Genomic DNA, 16,970 nt, shown 5'->3' on the forward strand with positions numbered 1-16,970 from the left:
TCATTTTATTTCCCGAGTGACAGATGAATAATTATTATTTACATTTGCATAGTATATAATTTTCTTTCTTCTTCTTCTTTTTTCTTTCTTTCTTTCTCATTTATTCATTCATTTTTATTTTTATTTATTTATTTATTTTTAATTATTATTATTATTTTTTTTTTTTGGGGGGGGGGGGCAGGTAAGTTTATATTTGCACATATAATCCCACAATGACAGGAATAGCGCATACCACGGCCTTTGATATACCAGTCGTGGTGCATTGGCTGGAACGAGAAATAGCCCAAAATGGGCCCACAGACGGGGATCGATCCTAGACTGACCACTGGGCTTTAAAATAAAAATAAATTGAGGTACCAATATTTATTTACATGCTCATATACCACTGGAGTTTCGAGTATAAACTGAGGTACCAATATTTATTTACATGCTCATATATCACTAGAGTTTCGAGCATATAAACTGAGGTACCAATATTTATTTACATGCTCATATACCACTGGAGTTTCGAGCATATAAACTGAGGTACCAATATTTATTTACATGCTCATATACCACTAGAGTTTCGAGCATATAAACTGAGGTACCAATATATATTTACATGCTCATATACCACTGGAGTTTCGAGCATATAAACTGAGGTACCAATATATATTTACATGCTCATATACCACTAGAGTTTCGAGCATATAAACTGAGGTACCAATATTTATTTACCTGCTCATATACCACTAGTGTTTCGAGCATATAAATTGAGGTAATCAATATTTATTTACCTACTCATATACCACTAGAGTTTCGAGCATATAAATTGAGGTACCAATATTTATTTACATGCTCATATACCACTGGAGTTTCGAGCATATAAATTGAGGTACCAATATTTATTTACATGCTCATATACCACTGGAGTTTCGAGCATATAAATTGAGGTACCAATATTTATTTACATGCTCATATACCACTGGAGTTTCGAGCATATAAATTGAGGTAATCAATTTCCTTTTGGCATAACCCATTATGTCCATGTAAATGGCAACCGAAATGTTGCGCAAACAAAACATAAGTTACGCAAAATTAGATTGGCGTGAGCAATGAGCGAACGAAATTATCGTTTTCGCAATTTCCGGAGGCCTGTAAATTTTGCTTAGGAAAGACGTCTTATATCATACCACAATGACCCCATTCATTCATTTCAACTTATTTTCGTGCTTATATTCAATTATGGTTCAAGCATGCTGTCCTCGGCACACACCTATCTGGGTTGTCTGTCCAGGACAGTGGTTAGGGGTTAGCTGTTAGTGGTTAGTGATGACAAGTCAGTGTAGTAATCTTACACTCACCCATCGCTCGTTCTGGGTGGGAGTCGGTATCGGGCTGCGAACCCAGTACCTACCAGTCTTGTGTTCTTCATGTATATATATATATATATATATATATATATATATATATATGTTCCTTTATATTATGTAGCCCTCCTATGCCGTTGCTGAACGGCCAGAGTGTAAATAAATTCTGTTCTGTTCTGTTCTGATAACTTAACCACCACGCCAATGAGACCGGTCCAGAGGCCTTGTGTCTTAAGAAAGATGTCTCTTTTTTCCATTTATTTCAACTTATTTCCGTGCTTATATCAAATTAAGGTTCAGTCACGCTGTCATGGGCACACACCTCAATTACTGGGGCTGTGTGTCAAGGATAGTGGGTTAGTTGTTAGTGGTTAGTAAGAGAGGGTGTAGTGGTTGTTAAAACTCGCTCTGTGTGGGAGCCGGTACCGAGCTGCGAACCCAGTACCTACCAGACTTGTGTCCGATGGCTTGATCACGACATCAAACAGGTGTTAATTGTAATGTTTAGACAACTACAGGAACTGATAGACGAGATGTCTGCCCAACACTTCATCTGCCAGCGGGCAGCGTGGATACAGTTGGTCGTGAATACACGCCAGTTTACACCGTACAGGTAATATGTGCCAATAAGCTGTGAGTCCTACAGCAAACAAATAGTGTTTAATACCGAGAACAGTCAATGTCCGTTATGGATTTATTGCACTAAATGTTTATTTCTAAGGCTACACACGTTCTTAGGTTAAAGGTCTTAGATAAATAATAGTAACAGGTCTTGTTAGTTTGATAAAAGAGGTAGTGTGTGGTCTGAAAACAGAAATAAAAAAAGGAAAAGAAAAAGAGAGAGATAGAGATAGAGATAGAGATAGACAGAGATAGAGACAGAGACAGAGACAGAGAGAGAGAGAGAGAGAGAGAAAATGACAGACATTTTATGGAAGACAGCATTTAGGAACATGTACCTCTGGAACTAATGTCAGTAACATTAAACATTTTAGTTTTATTGACACCGAAAAAATCTTTTGTGAATCTTTTGTGAATTGGATTTCAGAAAATCTAAATCACGCATGATTTTAACCCGCATGATTCCATATTATATTATATTATTATTAATTCTTCACTTATACCCTATTTATAATAGCAATTACCTTACATTACCACGAGCAAAATCTATGTTTATAATATAACCACGACTTTTAAAACCATGAGAACTTCGCATAATCACACCGACACACCTTGAGATACACGGGGTTCAAAGCTGCGGTTCACGAGGGTGTGATTTATCACGGTCATTAATTAACCTGCTCAGATGTCAATCCACCTGCCAGGTAGCGCTAATTAGGTTTACCAATTTTGTCGCTTACTGATTATGAATGAACGAGTTACTTAATTTTTGTTTTAATCAAAACCACGTGTTACAAATGACAGATTAATCCTCAAGGTAAACTCGGGGGTCAAAGAGTATTTTCTTTGATATTAAAGTTCAAATAAAGTTTGATGTGAGTATTCCTTGTTTTGAAAAGCGTGTACAAAATAACATCAATAAATATGCAAAGCAATCAGTACCAAAAGATTATCTACGAATACATGTTCATTTGTCATCTCTAGGCAAATAAGAAAAACTTTTAATATAATAACCCGGGGGGGGGGAGAGAGAGAGAGAGAGAGAGAGAGAGAGAGAGAGAGAGAGAGAGAGAGAGACAGAGACAGAGAAGACAGAGAGTCGGGGTGGGGTTTATAGGTCGATGTAGAGGCCACACTCCAGTGCGCTCTTCAAACTTACACTGGGTGGGGGTCCGTATTAGGATGTGAAATCTGTCCCACCCACCCTGGACAAACCCCAGGCCGTTTTCACACGTTCTTCCCCTTCCACTTACAATAATTATCCTATTAGTATTGCACATCAGCCCTTGACACGTCTTCACACTACGTTGGGACCACAAATCTCCCCTTTGTCCCTTTGTCTGGTCCCTAGGACACGGCGAACCCATTCCATTGTATCAGCACCTACCATTACGACAATATTTACTGTCACATTCAATATAACGGCCCGGGTCTCGTCGACGGAATAAGAGGTCGCTAGCTGCTCCTAATACAAACATACATTATTGATGACTTGTTGCTAGAATCCGGAAGACGTATTAAGTACATCATGTTTGTTGTGGAAATCGTTGAACTTGTATTGAACAGGTACCGTAAAGCACGAAATATTGGAGACCGTAACAGTTAATTAGCATATTTAATTAAATTAAAAAGGCTATTGGATGTCTAACATTTGGTAATCTCTGACATTGTCTTAGAGAGGAAACTCGCTACATTTTCCCATTAGTAACAAGGGATCTTTTACCTGCACCATCCCAAAGACCGGATAGCACATGCCACGGCCTTTGATGTACGAGTCGTGGCGTACTGTATGGAGCGAGAAATAGCCCCACTGACGGGGATCGATCCGAGATCGACCGCGCATCGAGCGAGCGCTTTACCACCGGGCTACGTCCCGTCCCTAAAATAATAAAAAGTGCTATTTTCAAGTTTTAAAACACCTATGTGCCTGGAGAAGCGAAGCCCCCTCTTAATGTTTCCTTACATCCCTGGAGAAGCCCCCTCTTAATGTTTCCTTACATCCCTGGAGAAGCCCCATCTTAATGTTTCCTTACATCCCTGGAGAAGCCCCATCTTAATGTTTCCTTACATCCCTGGAGAAGCCCCATCTTAATGTTTCCTTACATCCCTGGAGAAGCCCCATCTTAATGTTTCCTTACATCCCTGGAGAAGCCCCCTCTTAATGTTTCCTTACATCCCTGGAGAAGCCCCATCTTAATGTTTCCTTACATCCCTGGAGAAGCCCCATCTTAATGTTTCCTTACATCCCTGGAGAAGCCCCATCTTAATGTTTCCTTACATCCCTGGAGAAGCCCCCTCTTAATGTTTCCTTACATCCCTGGAGAAGCCCCCTCTTAATGTTTCCTTACATCCCTGGAGAAGCCCCCTCTTAATGTTTCCTTACATCCCTGGAGAAGCCCCATCTTAATGTTTCCTTACATATTCACTACCGGCCTCCGTGGGTTAGTGGTTAAACCATCACACTAAAGGGTGGTAGGTACTGGCTTCCCCTCGCGGCTCAGTGGGTAGGTGTAAAAGTTACTACACCGACTTCACTCTCACTAACCCACTGTCCTGGACAAACACCCAAGGTACGCGCCCATGGCAGCGTGCTTCAACCTCAGTCGGATATAAGCTCGACAATACTAGCAAGTATAAAATTTAATGAATGAATGAAAAAATGAATGAGCTTGCACCCCACCTAGGGACGACTGTGATTAATGACCTAAATGTATTCGTGGGAAGAGTGTACAAATAATGTATTTTACAGTATTACTATTATCGACCTCACAGTTTCAGGAACACACGACAGTATTTGTTTAATGATAATTTACCACAGAGGGTACCCAGTATTACTGTTAGTGGTGGTAATTCTGACAGTTCATTTACTACAGAGGGTACCCAGTATTACTGTTAGAGGTGGTAATTCTGACAGTTCATTTACTACAGAGGGTACCCAGTATTACTGTTAGTGGTGGTAATTCTGACAGTTCATTTACTACAAAGGGTACCCAGTATTACTGTTAGGGGTGGTAATTCTGACAGTTCATTTACTACAGAGGGCACCCAGTATTACTGTTAGGGGTGTAATTCTGACAGTTCATTTACCACAGAGGGTACCCAGTATTACTGTTAGGGGTGGTAATTCTGACAGTTCATTTACTACAGAGGGAACCCAGTATTACTGTTAAGTGTGGTAATTCTGACAATTTATTTATCTGTAGAAAAAAAGAAGATATGAGTTTTGTTTTGCATCGGTGCTCGTCGAAATCTGTTTTTTTCTACCTTTTTTCTCTTCCTAACACCAAGGGATCGTTCACAGATCCTTTCCAAAAGATAGGGTAGCATCTACTACAACCTTTATTATAACCAGGCGTATAGAACCTTCACAAAACATGGCGATTTTTAAAACTCGGTACCGACCTCGGTAGTTAAGCCATCGGACATAAGGCTGATAGGTACAGGTTTCGCAGCCCGGTAGCGGCTCCCACACAGAGTGAGATTTAACGACTCAATGGTTAGGTGTAAGACCACTACACCCGCTTCTCTCTCACTAACCACTAACCCACTGTCCTGGACTGACAGCCCAGATAGCTGAGGTGTGCGCTCAGGACAGCGTGCTTGAACCTTAAATAGACATAAGCACGAACATAAGTTGAAATGAAATAAAATGAAACCCGGTTCTTATCAATAACATCAAGGAATATTTGATATAATAGATTCTTTCCCAAATACAGGACAGCATATACCACAAGGGAGGGGGTGGGTAAAATAGAAAATGCAAGATCACTATTTGTACGCCTGCTACACTTGGCATAAAGAACCGGATATCTGACCCAGTCTGCGTAGAGTTTGCACACACTCTTGAAGGTTTCTGTGGAATGCTGTACATCCTGGCGAAGAGCTGTATACAACAAACACCTGTCAAATATATACTTTTACTTACCAACTCGTTCCGTAACCACGACAACGCGTTGTCTATATTCGTCTTGCGTTCCTTCCAGGGAACGTCAGCTCCACATCTCCTAGCACCGAAATCACCTCCGCCAGATGTCGCCTTCGTCGAACTGGATTCTTTTACGACATCCGTCCGACCGTCTGTCCTACTGTCTGTCTCGCTTACTACTTTTATCTTGTGGGATCGCCAGCAGGGGTCGACGGGGTTTCGAATCTTCGACGAGGCCGTGCACAGATCTGAGTTCGTCTCGACGTCAAGTCTACACGATTTCATACAAGTGGGTGACAGAGGTTCGGTTCGCGATCTACCGAAACAGTTGTCAATAATCCTCGATATGGAATCGTTGGTGTCAAGTACGACGACATCCTCGACGTCCACGGTGGGTATGTTGCAGACGTCGTCCTTGTACATGGCCCTGAACGTGATCTTCGTTGACCCATACCCCTCATCGTTGTCCTCAAACACAACTGTCCGGTCAGACGAAAACCGAGTCTCGGAAAAGAGAAATTCCTGATCTGTACCCATCTTTTTTTTCAAAATCAGTCACACACGTTTTGTTTCTTTACTGGAAGATATACACACTGTTTAACCACGCCTGATACATGCACAGCGATAGCGTAAAACTCGATATGACACAAGTGGATAAACTCGATATACACACACACACAACGTAGAGATAAGATTAGGCCTATATGTTCACGTTATAAAATAATCCACACAGATATCAAATTTGTCTGTCACACAGTAAGCTTTTATAGTTATTTGTGTAAAACCCGTTTTGACACAAAATAATCAATTCTGCATAGACACAGCGTTGAGACAGCACTATATATTCACTTCGAAAATAAATCCATCAAATTTAACTAGATTTGTTCACATAGTAAGCTTCCGAAATTCCCTTTTCTTGTCTACATATGACGTAATGGTAAAGCCCAATATTACAGCAAACGTAACAGTATTACATGATGTCAAAGCACAAAATACACACGCTATAAATATAAATATCTGTAACGAAATAATAAATAATAGTCTAGTTTTGTGTCACAGAGTTACTGTAAGCTTTCTGAATATTCCCCTTTCCTGATTATAATGAATATACAGCGAAACGGTAAAACCCGGTATTACGTAAACGTGAAGTCAAACTTAGATATTACACAGTGCACAACTCACCACTAGATTTACGTTAAAACGTAAAATGTCCACCACGAAATATAATAGTCCTTTTTTTTTTTTTTTTTACCACAACGTAATCTTCTGGCCTTCTCCTTGATATCGTGTGTATTTCTGAATGTCTTGTCACGCAACACCTCTAAAAATAATCCAACCGGTTTATGTGTTAGATAAGAAAACAGAGTCCGTTTGCCCTTCTCGATGTCCTGGCAAGAAATAAAGCCACAAGCCCACGTTTGCGGACGGAATGCCAATAATATAAAACCCGTCAGCGTTGTTTCAGTAATTATCTGTACAACCCCGCTATCTGCTCCGAGATTCTCACAGATTCCCCGCCACACTCAACAACACAAAAACCTGTCCGCGGTTCAGTAGGACCTTTGTGGCGGCGCGAGCTATCTACTTTTATGTTTGACGGCTCCGAGCGTTCGGCCAACTACCGTGTCAGTGCAGCGTGTGTGTGTGCACTACCGTTAAGTTCCCCGTAAACCAATCACGGTTCCGGGTTTCGTGGCAATCATTCTGTAAGCTCACGCCGTTTGCTTGTCAGTCGACTTAGAACTGTTTTTTTGTGTGTGTGTGTGTGTGTTTATTGAACTGGTATTTGTGTCTATTTTGAGGACATACGTATGTAGAGATGGTCGATTGCTATTGTTTTCTTTCGTTTTGTTATGAGAACGGCAAATCGAGTTTTAGATTATCCTGTATACGTGTATTTGTTAACCTTCTCGGTTTAGTAGGATCTTTGTTTTGTGCAGCCAATGAGAGTAAACGTATCTTGGAGAGTTGTGGTTCCTCAGGAATGCACTCAAAGTTAAGCAGCTTTGGCGTTACTCAGCTTTTGGCAATAAAAGCCCAATTATTGTTTTCACATTAAAACGGGTTTGTACTAATTCGTGCTATAAATAACTTTGTTCGTGTTTTTCGCTGGTCTGTGCTCCCCCACTGGGACATAATCCTGTTTTTTTCTTCCCGCCGTGATGTAATTATTTAGTAATTGAATAAGTTTGTCAGCAACCGAGTCTTTTCACTGATATCGTACATTATATGATGTATGGACACTTCTCCCAAAATAACCACAAAGCGGCAGAGTGATGTCACATGGCTCTACTCAAGAGACGCGAGTCGATTGCGGTCAATCACGGTGTGCAATACCAAATAGACTGCTAATTGGAGTATGGATAAATGGGTAATTAAAAGGTATAACGGAACTGACTTCTCTGGTGTTATTTTTGACAAGTCTGGCACGGCTGATACTGTTTTCAATAAAAGCACGTCAGATTGTAAAAAAAAAATTAAAATAAATAAAGAAATTATTTGCAATTCTGAGAAATTGCAGACATTTTGTTTTAACGAATTTATATATTTTAATAAATTTAATTTATAAGTTTTAGTTTTTAACATATATATATTTATACAGCTTATATATTTTATAAAATACTAATAACATACATTCCCGTGTAAAATAAATATATTTGGACAGAATTGAAGTAGAATAACCTTTTGAAAAGTGTTTGAAAAATAATTTCTCCGCAATTCAGAGCTGTTACATATATTTTGTTTCTATAGATTTATATATTTTCTTAATTTAATTTAATAATTTAATTTATGTGTTTTAGTTTTTCACATATATTTTTTACAGCTTACATGTTTTAAAAATAGTAAACATATACATTTCCGTGTAAAATCATTCAATAACAAGGCGAACTTTACATCTAAAAATATTATCTGAGTTTAGTTCTATTTTAAAATATTAATATTTCTTCCGTAGTGTATTTTTAACCCCGCTGGGTGATAGAACCAACACAGTTGGTGATCAGGTGAAAGACCCGCAAACACGAAACTGTTGCTTTGTGTATCTCAGACACCGGACGACTTAGTTAATCCGATTAACACAAGCGAATTATCCTCCCCTCTGGGAACCATTCGATTAATCTCGTTGCCTGTCACCACAGGAAGCCGTTGATTGGCTGCTCTGTTGTCCCAGCATGCCTTGGTGTTATTTTTAATCCACCCTGACGTCACAGTTGTTGTTTTCTTACTTTAGATCGTACTAAAATTAGTCCACAGTTTGGTATTTTGCTGTAATCTCTGTTGTTGTTGGTTTTATTCTGAAAGAACACAAAGCAACGTGTAAAAGGGATTATCGGGAACGGACGTGTATTTCTAATAATACTATTTACTTTCTGTTAATATATAAGACATTAAGTAAACAATATCATGTAGGAATCCTTGCTCAAATAATTAAAACAGAGCATGATCCAATATGTGACGTCATTTCCGGATTTCCGAATTTTCTTTGTGACCTTGTGTGTTGCTGCAAAAATTCTATGACCAGTTGGGATGGAATATAATATCACATTTAAAATAGTAATAATGATATTGTATTGTGTCCTTGGATGGATTTTTGTCGTGAAGTTAAAACTCGTGACCAAGACAGACGTACATGCACCTTGATTGTGTATTAATTATGATTATTGACCCCAGAAACAAACAAACAAACAAGACATTAGTTTGACTTGTTCACGGTCTGCATGTGCTCATTTTTTATTAGTCCCCCTACTCCCAAATCCCCCCCCCCCAAAAAAAAAACGGGGGGAAAAAGCAACATCCCACCCCAACCTCCGACAAAAAATCCCGATGCCGAGCTCTTTAGCATAGTAGTTAAGCCATTCGTTTTCAAGCTGATAGGTACGGAGTTCGCACACCCATACCCGCTAGAACTCGAAATGCTCTACAACGTCTTAACAGGGGAAATGTTACAAATTTAAGCTATGCGCCCACACAACAGAAACGATGCCAAACAACATAGTGGAACTCCAATACAAGACAAAGCTATTCTAGCGAGAAAACACTCCAACAAAAACAGAAACACAACAAACAAAAAAACACCCAACAAATGCAAAGAAATAACAGGACGAAACAAAATAAAATACAAAAAAAAAATCCAACAAAACCCCCCAACAAACATACAAAACCCCCCAAAAAACAAGAACAACAAAAATTCAACAAAAACATCCCCCCCCCCCCCCCCCAAAAAAAAAAAAAAAAAAAAAAAAAAAAAAAAAAAAATCCAAGCAAAACACCCGCTCAAAGAAAAAAAAACAAAGAAACAAAACAAAACAAACAAAAAACAAAGAAAAGTAATAATAATAGGACTGGTTGATAAAAAATAAAGTAGAGCACATCTGTGTATTAATCATCGGCTATTGGATGCCAAACATTGGGTCATTGTTGATGTACAGTCTGCAACATTTCTTTTTCATTAGTAGCAAGGACCCTTTTACATGCACCATCCACAGACAGGATAGCACATATCACGGTCTTTGGTATACCAGTCGTGGTGCACTGACTAGAGCGAGAAATAGCGCAATGGCCTCATCGACGGGAATCGATCCTAAACCGACCGCGCATAAGGCAATCGCTTTACCACTGGGCCACATTTCGTAACTAACATGAATTCCACGGAATTAAATGTCGCCTACCATATACTTATTTGATGAATAAACAAATAGTGTGTGGTCTTAACTTTCGAATTAATCTACTTGTTTCAAATGTCTAGGTATGACCCAGATCGGGATTACCTAGCTTCTTGATAATAAAATAGTATTTTAGATGATACTTTAAAAACAGAAAAATTATTTAAAAATTATCTGTGTCTGTCTTTCTGTGCATATTTGCCTCTGTCTTTCCTTCTATGTCTCATCTCTCTCTCTCTCTCTCTCTCTCTCTCTCTCTCTCTCTCTCTCTCTCTCTCTCTCTCTCTCTCTCTCCCCGTCGGTGAGCCCATTGGGCTATTTCTCGTCCCAGCCAGTGCACCACGACTGGTGTAACAAAGGGCATGGTATGTGTTATCCTGTCTGTGAGATGGTGCAGATAAAATATCCCTTTCTGCTAATCGAAAAGTGTAGCTCATGAAGTGGCGACAGCGGGTTTCCTCTCTCAATGTATGTAGTCCTTAATCATATGCCCGACGCCATATACCCGTAAATAAAATGTGTTGAGTGCGTCGTTAAATAAAAAAAAAATCTTTCCTCTCTCACTATCTATCTTGGGGCTGGGGCCACAGGTCCTTCGCACACCCGGTTCCAAATAGCATGCACACTACAGCTGTTTTCGCGAACATGATTTGTTCACCTTCAGCAGCTGTACATAAGTTTTCAACCCCAACGACTTTTAGGTTTTCTGTCATGAGGCCAATAAATATTCGTCTATTTTTTTATTATTAAGGCGGTGTCTTTCCTTTCTCGATCGTTGATCAGTGTTTCTCCTAATTTGACTTCAGTCAATACCAGAGCACCCAGCAATGACCTTCACATTAGATCCATCATCATCACGATCAAGTACCACTGTACTTTCCGTTCTTTGACTGCAAACACAGCACATTCTGTACAAGGCATGCCCTCTCTCTCTATTTCTCTTTTTCTCTCTGTCTGTGTGTCTCCGTCTCTGTCGAGGCGAGGCTTTTAGCCCAGTGGTCAATTTGGGATCGATCGCCGTCATTGGTCTATTTCTCGCTTCAGCCAGTGCACCACGACTGGTACATCAAAGGTCGTAGTATGTGCTATCCTGTCTTTGGGATGGTGCATATAAAAGATCCCTTGCTGCTAATCGAAAAGAGTAGCCCATGAAGTGACGACAGCAGATTTCTTCCCTCAATATCTGTGTGGTCCTTAACCATATGTCCGACGCCATATAACCGTCAATAAATGTGTTGAGTGCGTCGTTAAATAAACCATTTCCTTCCTTCCTGTCTGTCTCCGTCTCTCGCTCTATCCTGTCTCTCTTCTGTGTGTGTGTGTCTCTCTCTCTCTCTCTCTCTCTCTCTCTCTCTCTCTCTCTCTCCTCTCTCTCTCCTCTCTCTCTCTCTCTCTCTTTGCTCTGTGTGTGTCTCTCTCACTCTCTTCTCTCTCCCGTTCCCTCTTCTCTCTCACTCTTTCTCTCTTTGTATATTTCGTTTTACTCTCTCTGTCTCTCTTTCATTCTTTCTCTATCTCTGTTTCTTTTTTTACTCCGTCTCTTGTTCTTACTTTAACTCTATGCAAATTCTGGCTCTCTCCAGCCAGTACACCAAGACTGGTATATCAAAGACCGTGGTATGTGTTATCCTGTCTGTGGGATGGTGCCTATAAATGATCATTTGCTAGTCATGGAAACATGTAGCGGGTTTCCTCTTTTAGACTATTAATTTACCAAATGTTTGATATCCAATAGCCAACGATTAATAAATCAATGTGCTCTAATGGTGTTGTTAAACAAAACAATCTTTAACTTTATATTCAATTATGGTTCAAGCACGCTGTCCTGGACAAACATTTATCTGGGCTGTCTGTCAAGGGCATGGATTAATGGTTGGTAATTTTATTCAGTTAGCCTGGGCTATATGTAGCAAGAGGTTGGGTTGAATATCCCCCTCACCTCCGCCCCTAAAATTCAGGAGGCATCTGCTCACTCGCATCCCTGAAATACAATTCCCCTTTAATTCAGAAGTTAACCGTCTTCCTCTACCCACAGAAGACCCTTGGTTACTGTTCCGTGTTTTGTTCGTTCGTTTATTTGTTTGTTTTGTGTTTTATTTACTACACATTCTTTCTTGACTATGCAAAGGCCTTCTAATAAAATACCCGCTCTCTGCCTCCCCCCTCCCCCTCCCCGAGCACTGGTCAAGTATGTGCAGAAAGAATCACCTAGGGCGGGCGTGGCTCTGTCGCGACATTCCAGTGGAGACACTAACAGAGTGTGCCAATCAATCTCGTGTTGGCAGTGAACGCGACGTCATCTCGTCTCATCTCACACTCTGTGATGTGAAGCAGAGTCGAGGTCGGGACACTGTCTTAACACACGCTGACCGCGAGAAGTGACCACACGGAGACTCGAGGCTGGTAGATACTGGGTTCGCGTCGCGGTATTGACAGAGTCGAGGTCGGGACACTGTCTTAACACACGCTGACCGCGAGAAGTGACCACACGGAGACTCGAGGCTGGTAGGTACTGGGTTCGCGTCTCGGTATTGGTAGAGTCGAGGTCGGGACACTGTCTTAACACACGCTGACCGCGAGAAGTGACCACACGGAGACTCGAGGCTGGTAGATACTGGGTTCGCGTCGCGGTATTGACAGAGTCGAGGTCAGGACACTGTCTCAACACACGCTGACCGCGAGAAGTGATCACACGGAGACTCGAGGCTGGTAGGTACTGGGTTCGCGTCTCGGTATTGGTAGAGTCGAGGTCGGGACACTGTCTTAACATACGCTGACCGCGAGAAGTGACCACACGGAGACTCGAGGCTGGTAGGTACTGGGTTCGCGTCTCGGTATTGGCAGAGTCGAGGTCGGGACACTGTCTTAACATACGCTGACCGTGAGAAGTAAAAACACGAGGACTCAAAACTGGTAGGTACTGGGTTCGCATCCCGGTATCGGTAGAGTCGAGTTTAGGACACTGCCTCAGCACCTGCGGAGTACGAGAAATAAACATAGGAGACTCGACGATAGTAGGTACTGCGTTCGAATCCCGATTACGATAGAATCGAGTTATCACACGTTGACCATGAGAAATAGAAACAAGAGGACTTAAGGCTGGTAGGTTCTGACTTCTAATCCTGGTATCGGTAGAGTTGAGGTGCGGACAATGCCTTACCACACGTTGACTGTGAGGAGAACAAATACGATGACTTAAGGCTGGTAGGTACTGAGTTCGAATAACGGTACTAGTATAGTTGAACCATCGAATGTATGGATGCTGGAAATTGGGTTCAGATTAAAAAGTCATTAAATTTTACTCAAATTTCCTTTCCTATCAAAATAAGTCCTAATGTCACCTACGGGGTCAGTATTACCCTTAGGAACTCATACTGCGTCGATGTTTCCGTAACAGTAACAGTAACAAACATGTGTAAGTTACAGAGCCAAACGCAGCTTGAAACAAGTGGTGTGGCAGTACCACAAGAAGAAGAAGAAGAAGAAAGAAGAAGAGGAAGAAGAAGAAGAAGAAGAAGAAGAAGAAGAAGAAGAAGAAGAAAAAGAAGAAGAAGAAGAAGAAGAAGAAGAGGAGTAAGAAAACAAAAGGCAGGCAAACAAACAGAGCATTTTTAAACTCATGTGGATTTTTAAATTTTTTTATTTTTTTTTGGTGGTGGTGGTGGTTGTGGTGGTAGTGGTGGTGGTTATGGTTGTGGTTGTGGTAGTGGTGGTGGTGGTGGTGGTGGTACAATTGCTTATGAACAGTTATTATATGAAAAGTTACTAGAAGGCGGACACCCGAAGTTAAGCCAAGTGCGGCAAACACACGTACCGTGAACGTTAATCTTATATTTTTATTAAGAAGAGTTTTTCTTGAACATTTAACCCCACATTGGCACCTAAAATTATTCTACAATCACGCAGGTAACTGAGTATATAGACAGAAAGAAAATAACCAATATTGTGATAAACACGTGTCGGTATTAAACCAACAGAACGTGTCAGTTTATTAACAATTAATATGGCGTAATTGCGAAACGTGTCGCACAGTGATGTCAAATTTCAAATGAAAAGAGACATTTATTTAAACCGATAGCGCGGTTTGTACTGTGGTTTTAGTCACAGGCGTCGGGTGCCTGGGCGGTGGGTGGGTGGGTCGTGATCCATAAGATCCATAACTCTGAATCTATGAAACAAAGAGTTAACTTAGTAACTGGTTTAACGTGTCCATATACCACTAGGGTTTCGAACACGCCTATCCCGAGTCCGGCCTCCGATAGGATCGGGGGTCTGACTCGGGACAGGGATAACCTAACAAATAGGGTCAATTTTGAAATTTTTAATATTAACGCCAAAAGTATAAAAAAGGGGAAAATTGGAGTTAATAAGTTTTGGCTGCGCCCTTAAAGAAAACAATTAACATTCCTAACCTATATAAATTATTAAAATAATATCATTTCGGCGCAAATTTAGATGGGCTGGTCTAAAATTAATAATAATTATTAAACAATATTCATTTAGCCCATGGGAGGTTAAGAGGAAAGGGGATGCCAATTATATTTTAAACATTGGTGTGACCAGGTGAGGGTCGGGAGGGAGGGGAGGCCGGCCCTACACACAACCTAAGGCCGAACCGCCTACGCCTATAGCCCCAAACCGGCCTCGGTGGCGTCGTGGCAGGCCATCGGTCTACAGGCTGGTAGGTACTGGGTTCGGATCCCAGTCGAGGCATGGGATTTTTAATTAAGATACCGACTCCAAACCCTGAGTGAGTGCTCCGCAAGGCTCAATGGGTAGGTGTAAACCACTTGCACCGACCAGTGATCCATAACTGGTTCAACAAAGGCCATGGTTTGTGCTATCCTGCCTGTGGGAAGCGCAAATAAAAGATCCCTTGCTGCCTATCGGAAGAGTAGCCCATGTAGTGGCGACAGCGGGTTTCCTCTCAAAATCTGTGTGGTCCTGAACCATATGTCTGACGCCATATACATTTGTAACCGTAAATAAAATGTGTTGAGTGCGTCGTTAAATAAAACACTTCTTTCTTTCTTTCCTATAGCCCCAAAGAATGTCCTAACTCCCGGCATCCCATTACCCCCACTCCCCACCGTGTCGAACCGCAGTTGTTAGGAAGTTATTAATCATCGGTTATTGGATGTCAAACATTTGGTAATTCTGATAGGTTGTCTGCAGTTAAAGTTTAACCCCCCCCCCCCACCACTAGAGCACATTGATTCATTAATCATCGGCTATTGATTGTCAAATATTTGTGTGTTTTTTTGACAGTTTTAGAGACGAAACCCGCTACATTTCTTCCATTAGTAGCAATGGATCTTTTATAGACACCGTCCAACAGACAGGATAGCACATACCACGACATTTGATATCCCAGTCGTGGGGCACTGGTTTAATCTATGATGGCTTCGACGCGTTGTCACCCAGATGAAATCAACAATTACAGTCGCGGATCCAGGGAAAGGAGCTGGGATGCTTACCCCTCTAATTTCGAAGTGCCACGAAAACCCAGGTGTATAGCAAGTAAATAGAAATATTCATCCAGTAGCCGATGTGTGTATTTTTGAGCTAGGATGTCGTTAAACAATCATTCCAATTCAACATATTTGTAAGAAACAATCTGATTGGATCTCTAATAAAAGTTTAGGTGGTAAAATCACCGTTATACCGGTCGCAAATTTCCAGGTGCTACCTACGTCACATGCATTCATACGCACAGATCAACAACAATGTCAGACGCGTCGCCAATAAAACTAAATTTGCGACAGTAAAACTATCGATATACGTCCGCAAATCGGAAAACACAGTAGGGTTATCCCCTAATTCATTCTTCATTCATGCAAATATATACAATGCATTTATATATGTTTAATGGTGGACATTTACTATTTTCGAAGTAGGAATAAAATAATGATTTCGAAAAGGAAACAAAAGTAAAACAATATGCGTTTAAAACGGCTATTATTTCGACAATGGATCGAAGAAAAGAAGAGAGAAAGAGGAAACCCTCTTTAGCCATGTAAAAAGGAAGGAACGAAATGTTTTATTTAACGACGCACTCAACACATTTTATTTACGGTTATATGGCGTCAGACATATGGTTAAGGACCACACATATTGAGAGAGGAAACCCGCTGTCATCACTTCATGGGCTACTCTTTTTGATTAACAGCAAGGGATCTTTTATATGCACTATCCCACAGACAGGGTAGTACATACCACAGCCTTTTTATACCACTAGTGGTGCACTGGCTGGAAGGAGAAATAACCTAATGGGCTCACCGACGGGGATCGACCCCAAACCGACCGCGCATTGAGAGGGCGCTTTACCACTGGGCTACGTCCCGCCTCCACATAAGAAAGCCCAACCGAGAACAGCAAGATAGCCTCAGTATGTACTTTCTCGTAAAAGGACGC

At 41.0% G+C, this 16,970-nt stretch overlaps 1 protein-coding gene across 1 annotated transcript in view; it reads right to left on the reverse strand.

The window, feature by feature from the left end:
- The window catches only part of LOC121377836, a 31,758-nt gene extending 23,509 nt beyond the window's left edge, over nucleotides 1–8,249 (reverse strand). The window contains exon 1 of the mRNA XM_041505935.1: nucleotides 5,896–8,249. Coding sequence (XP_041361869.1) covers nucleotides 5,896–6,432 — 537 coding nt within the window. The 5' untranslated portion in view covers nucleotides 6,433–8,249. The remainder of the gene's footprint in view (nucleotides 1–5,895) is intronic.
- Between the last annotated feature and the right edge of the window lie 8,721 nt (nucleotides 8,250–16,970).

This window comes from Gigantopelta aegis, chromosome 7 (genome assembly GCF_016097555.1).
Source record: "Gigantopelta aegis isolate Gae_Host chromosome 7, Gae_host_genome, whole genome shotgun sequence".
NCBI classification, from domain to species: domain Eukaryota; kingdom Metazoa; phylum Mollusca; class Gastropoda; order Neomphalida; family Peltospiridae; genus Gigantopelta; species Gigantopelta aegis.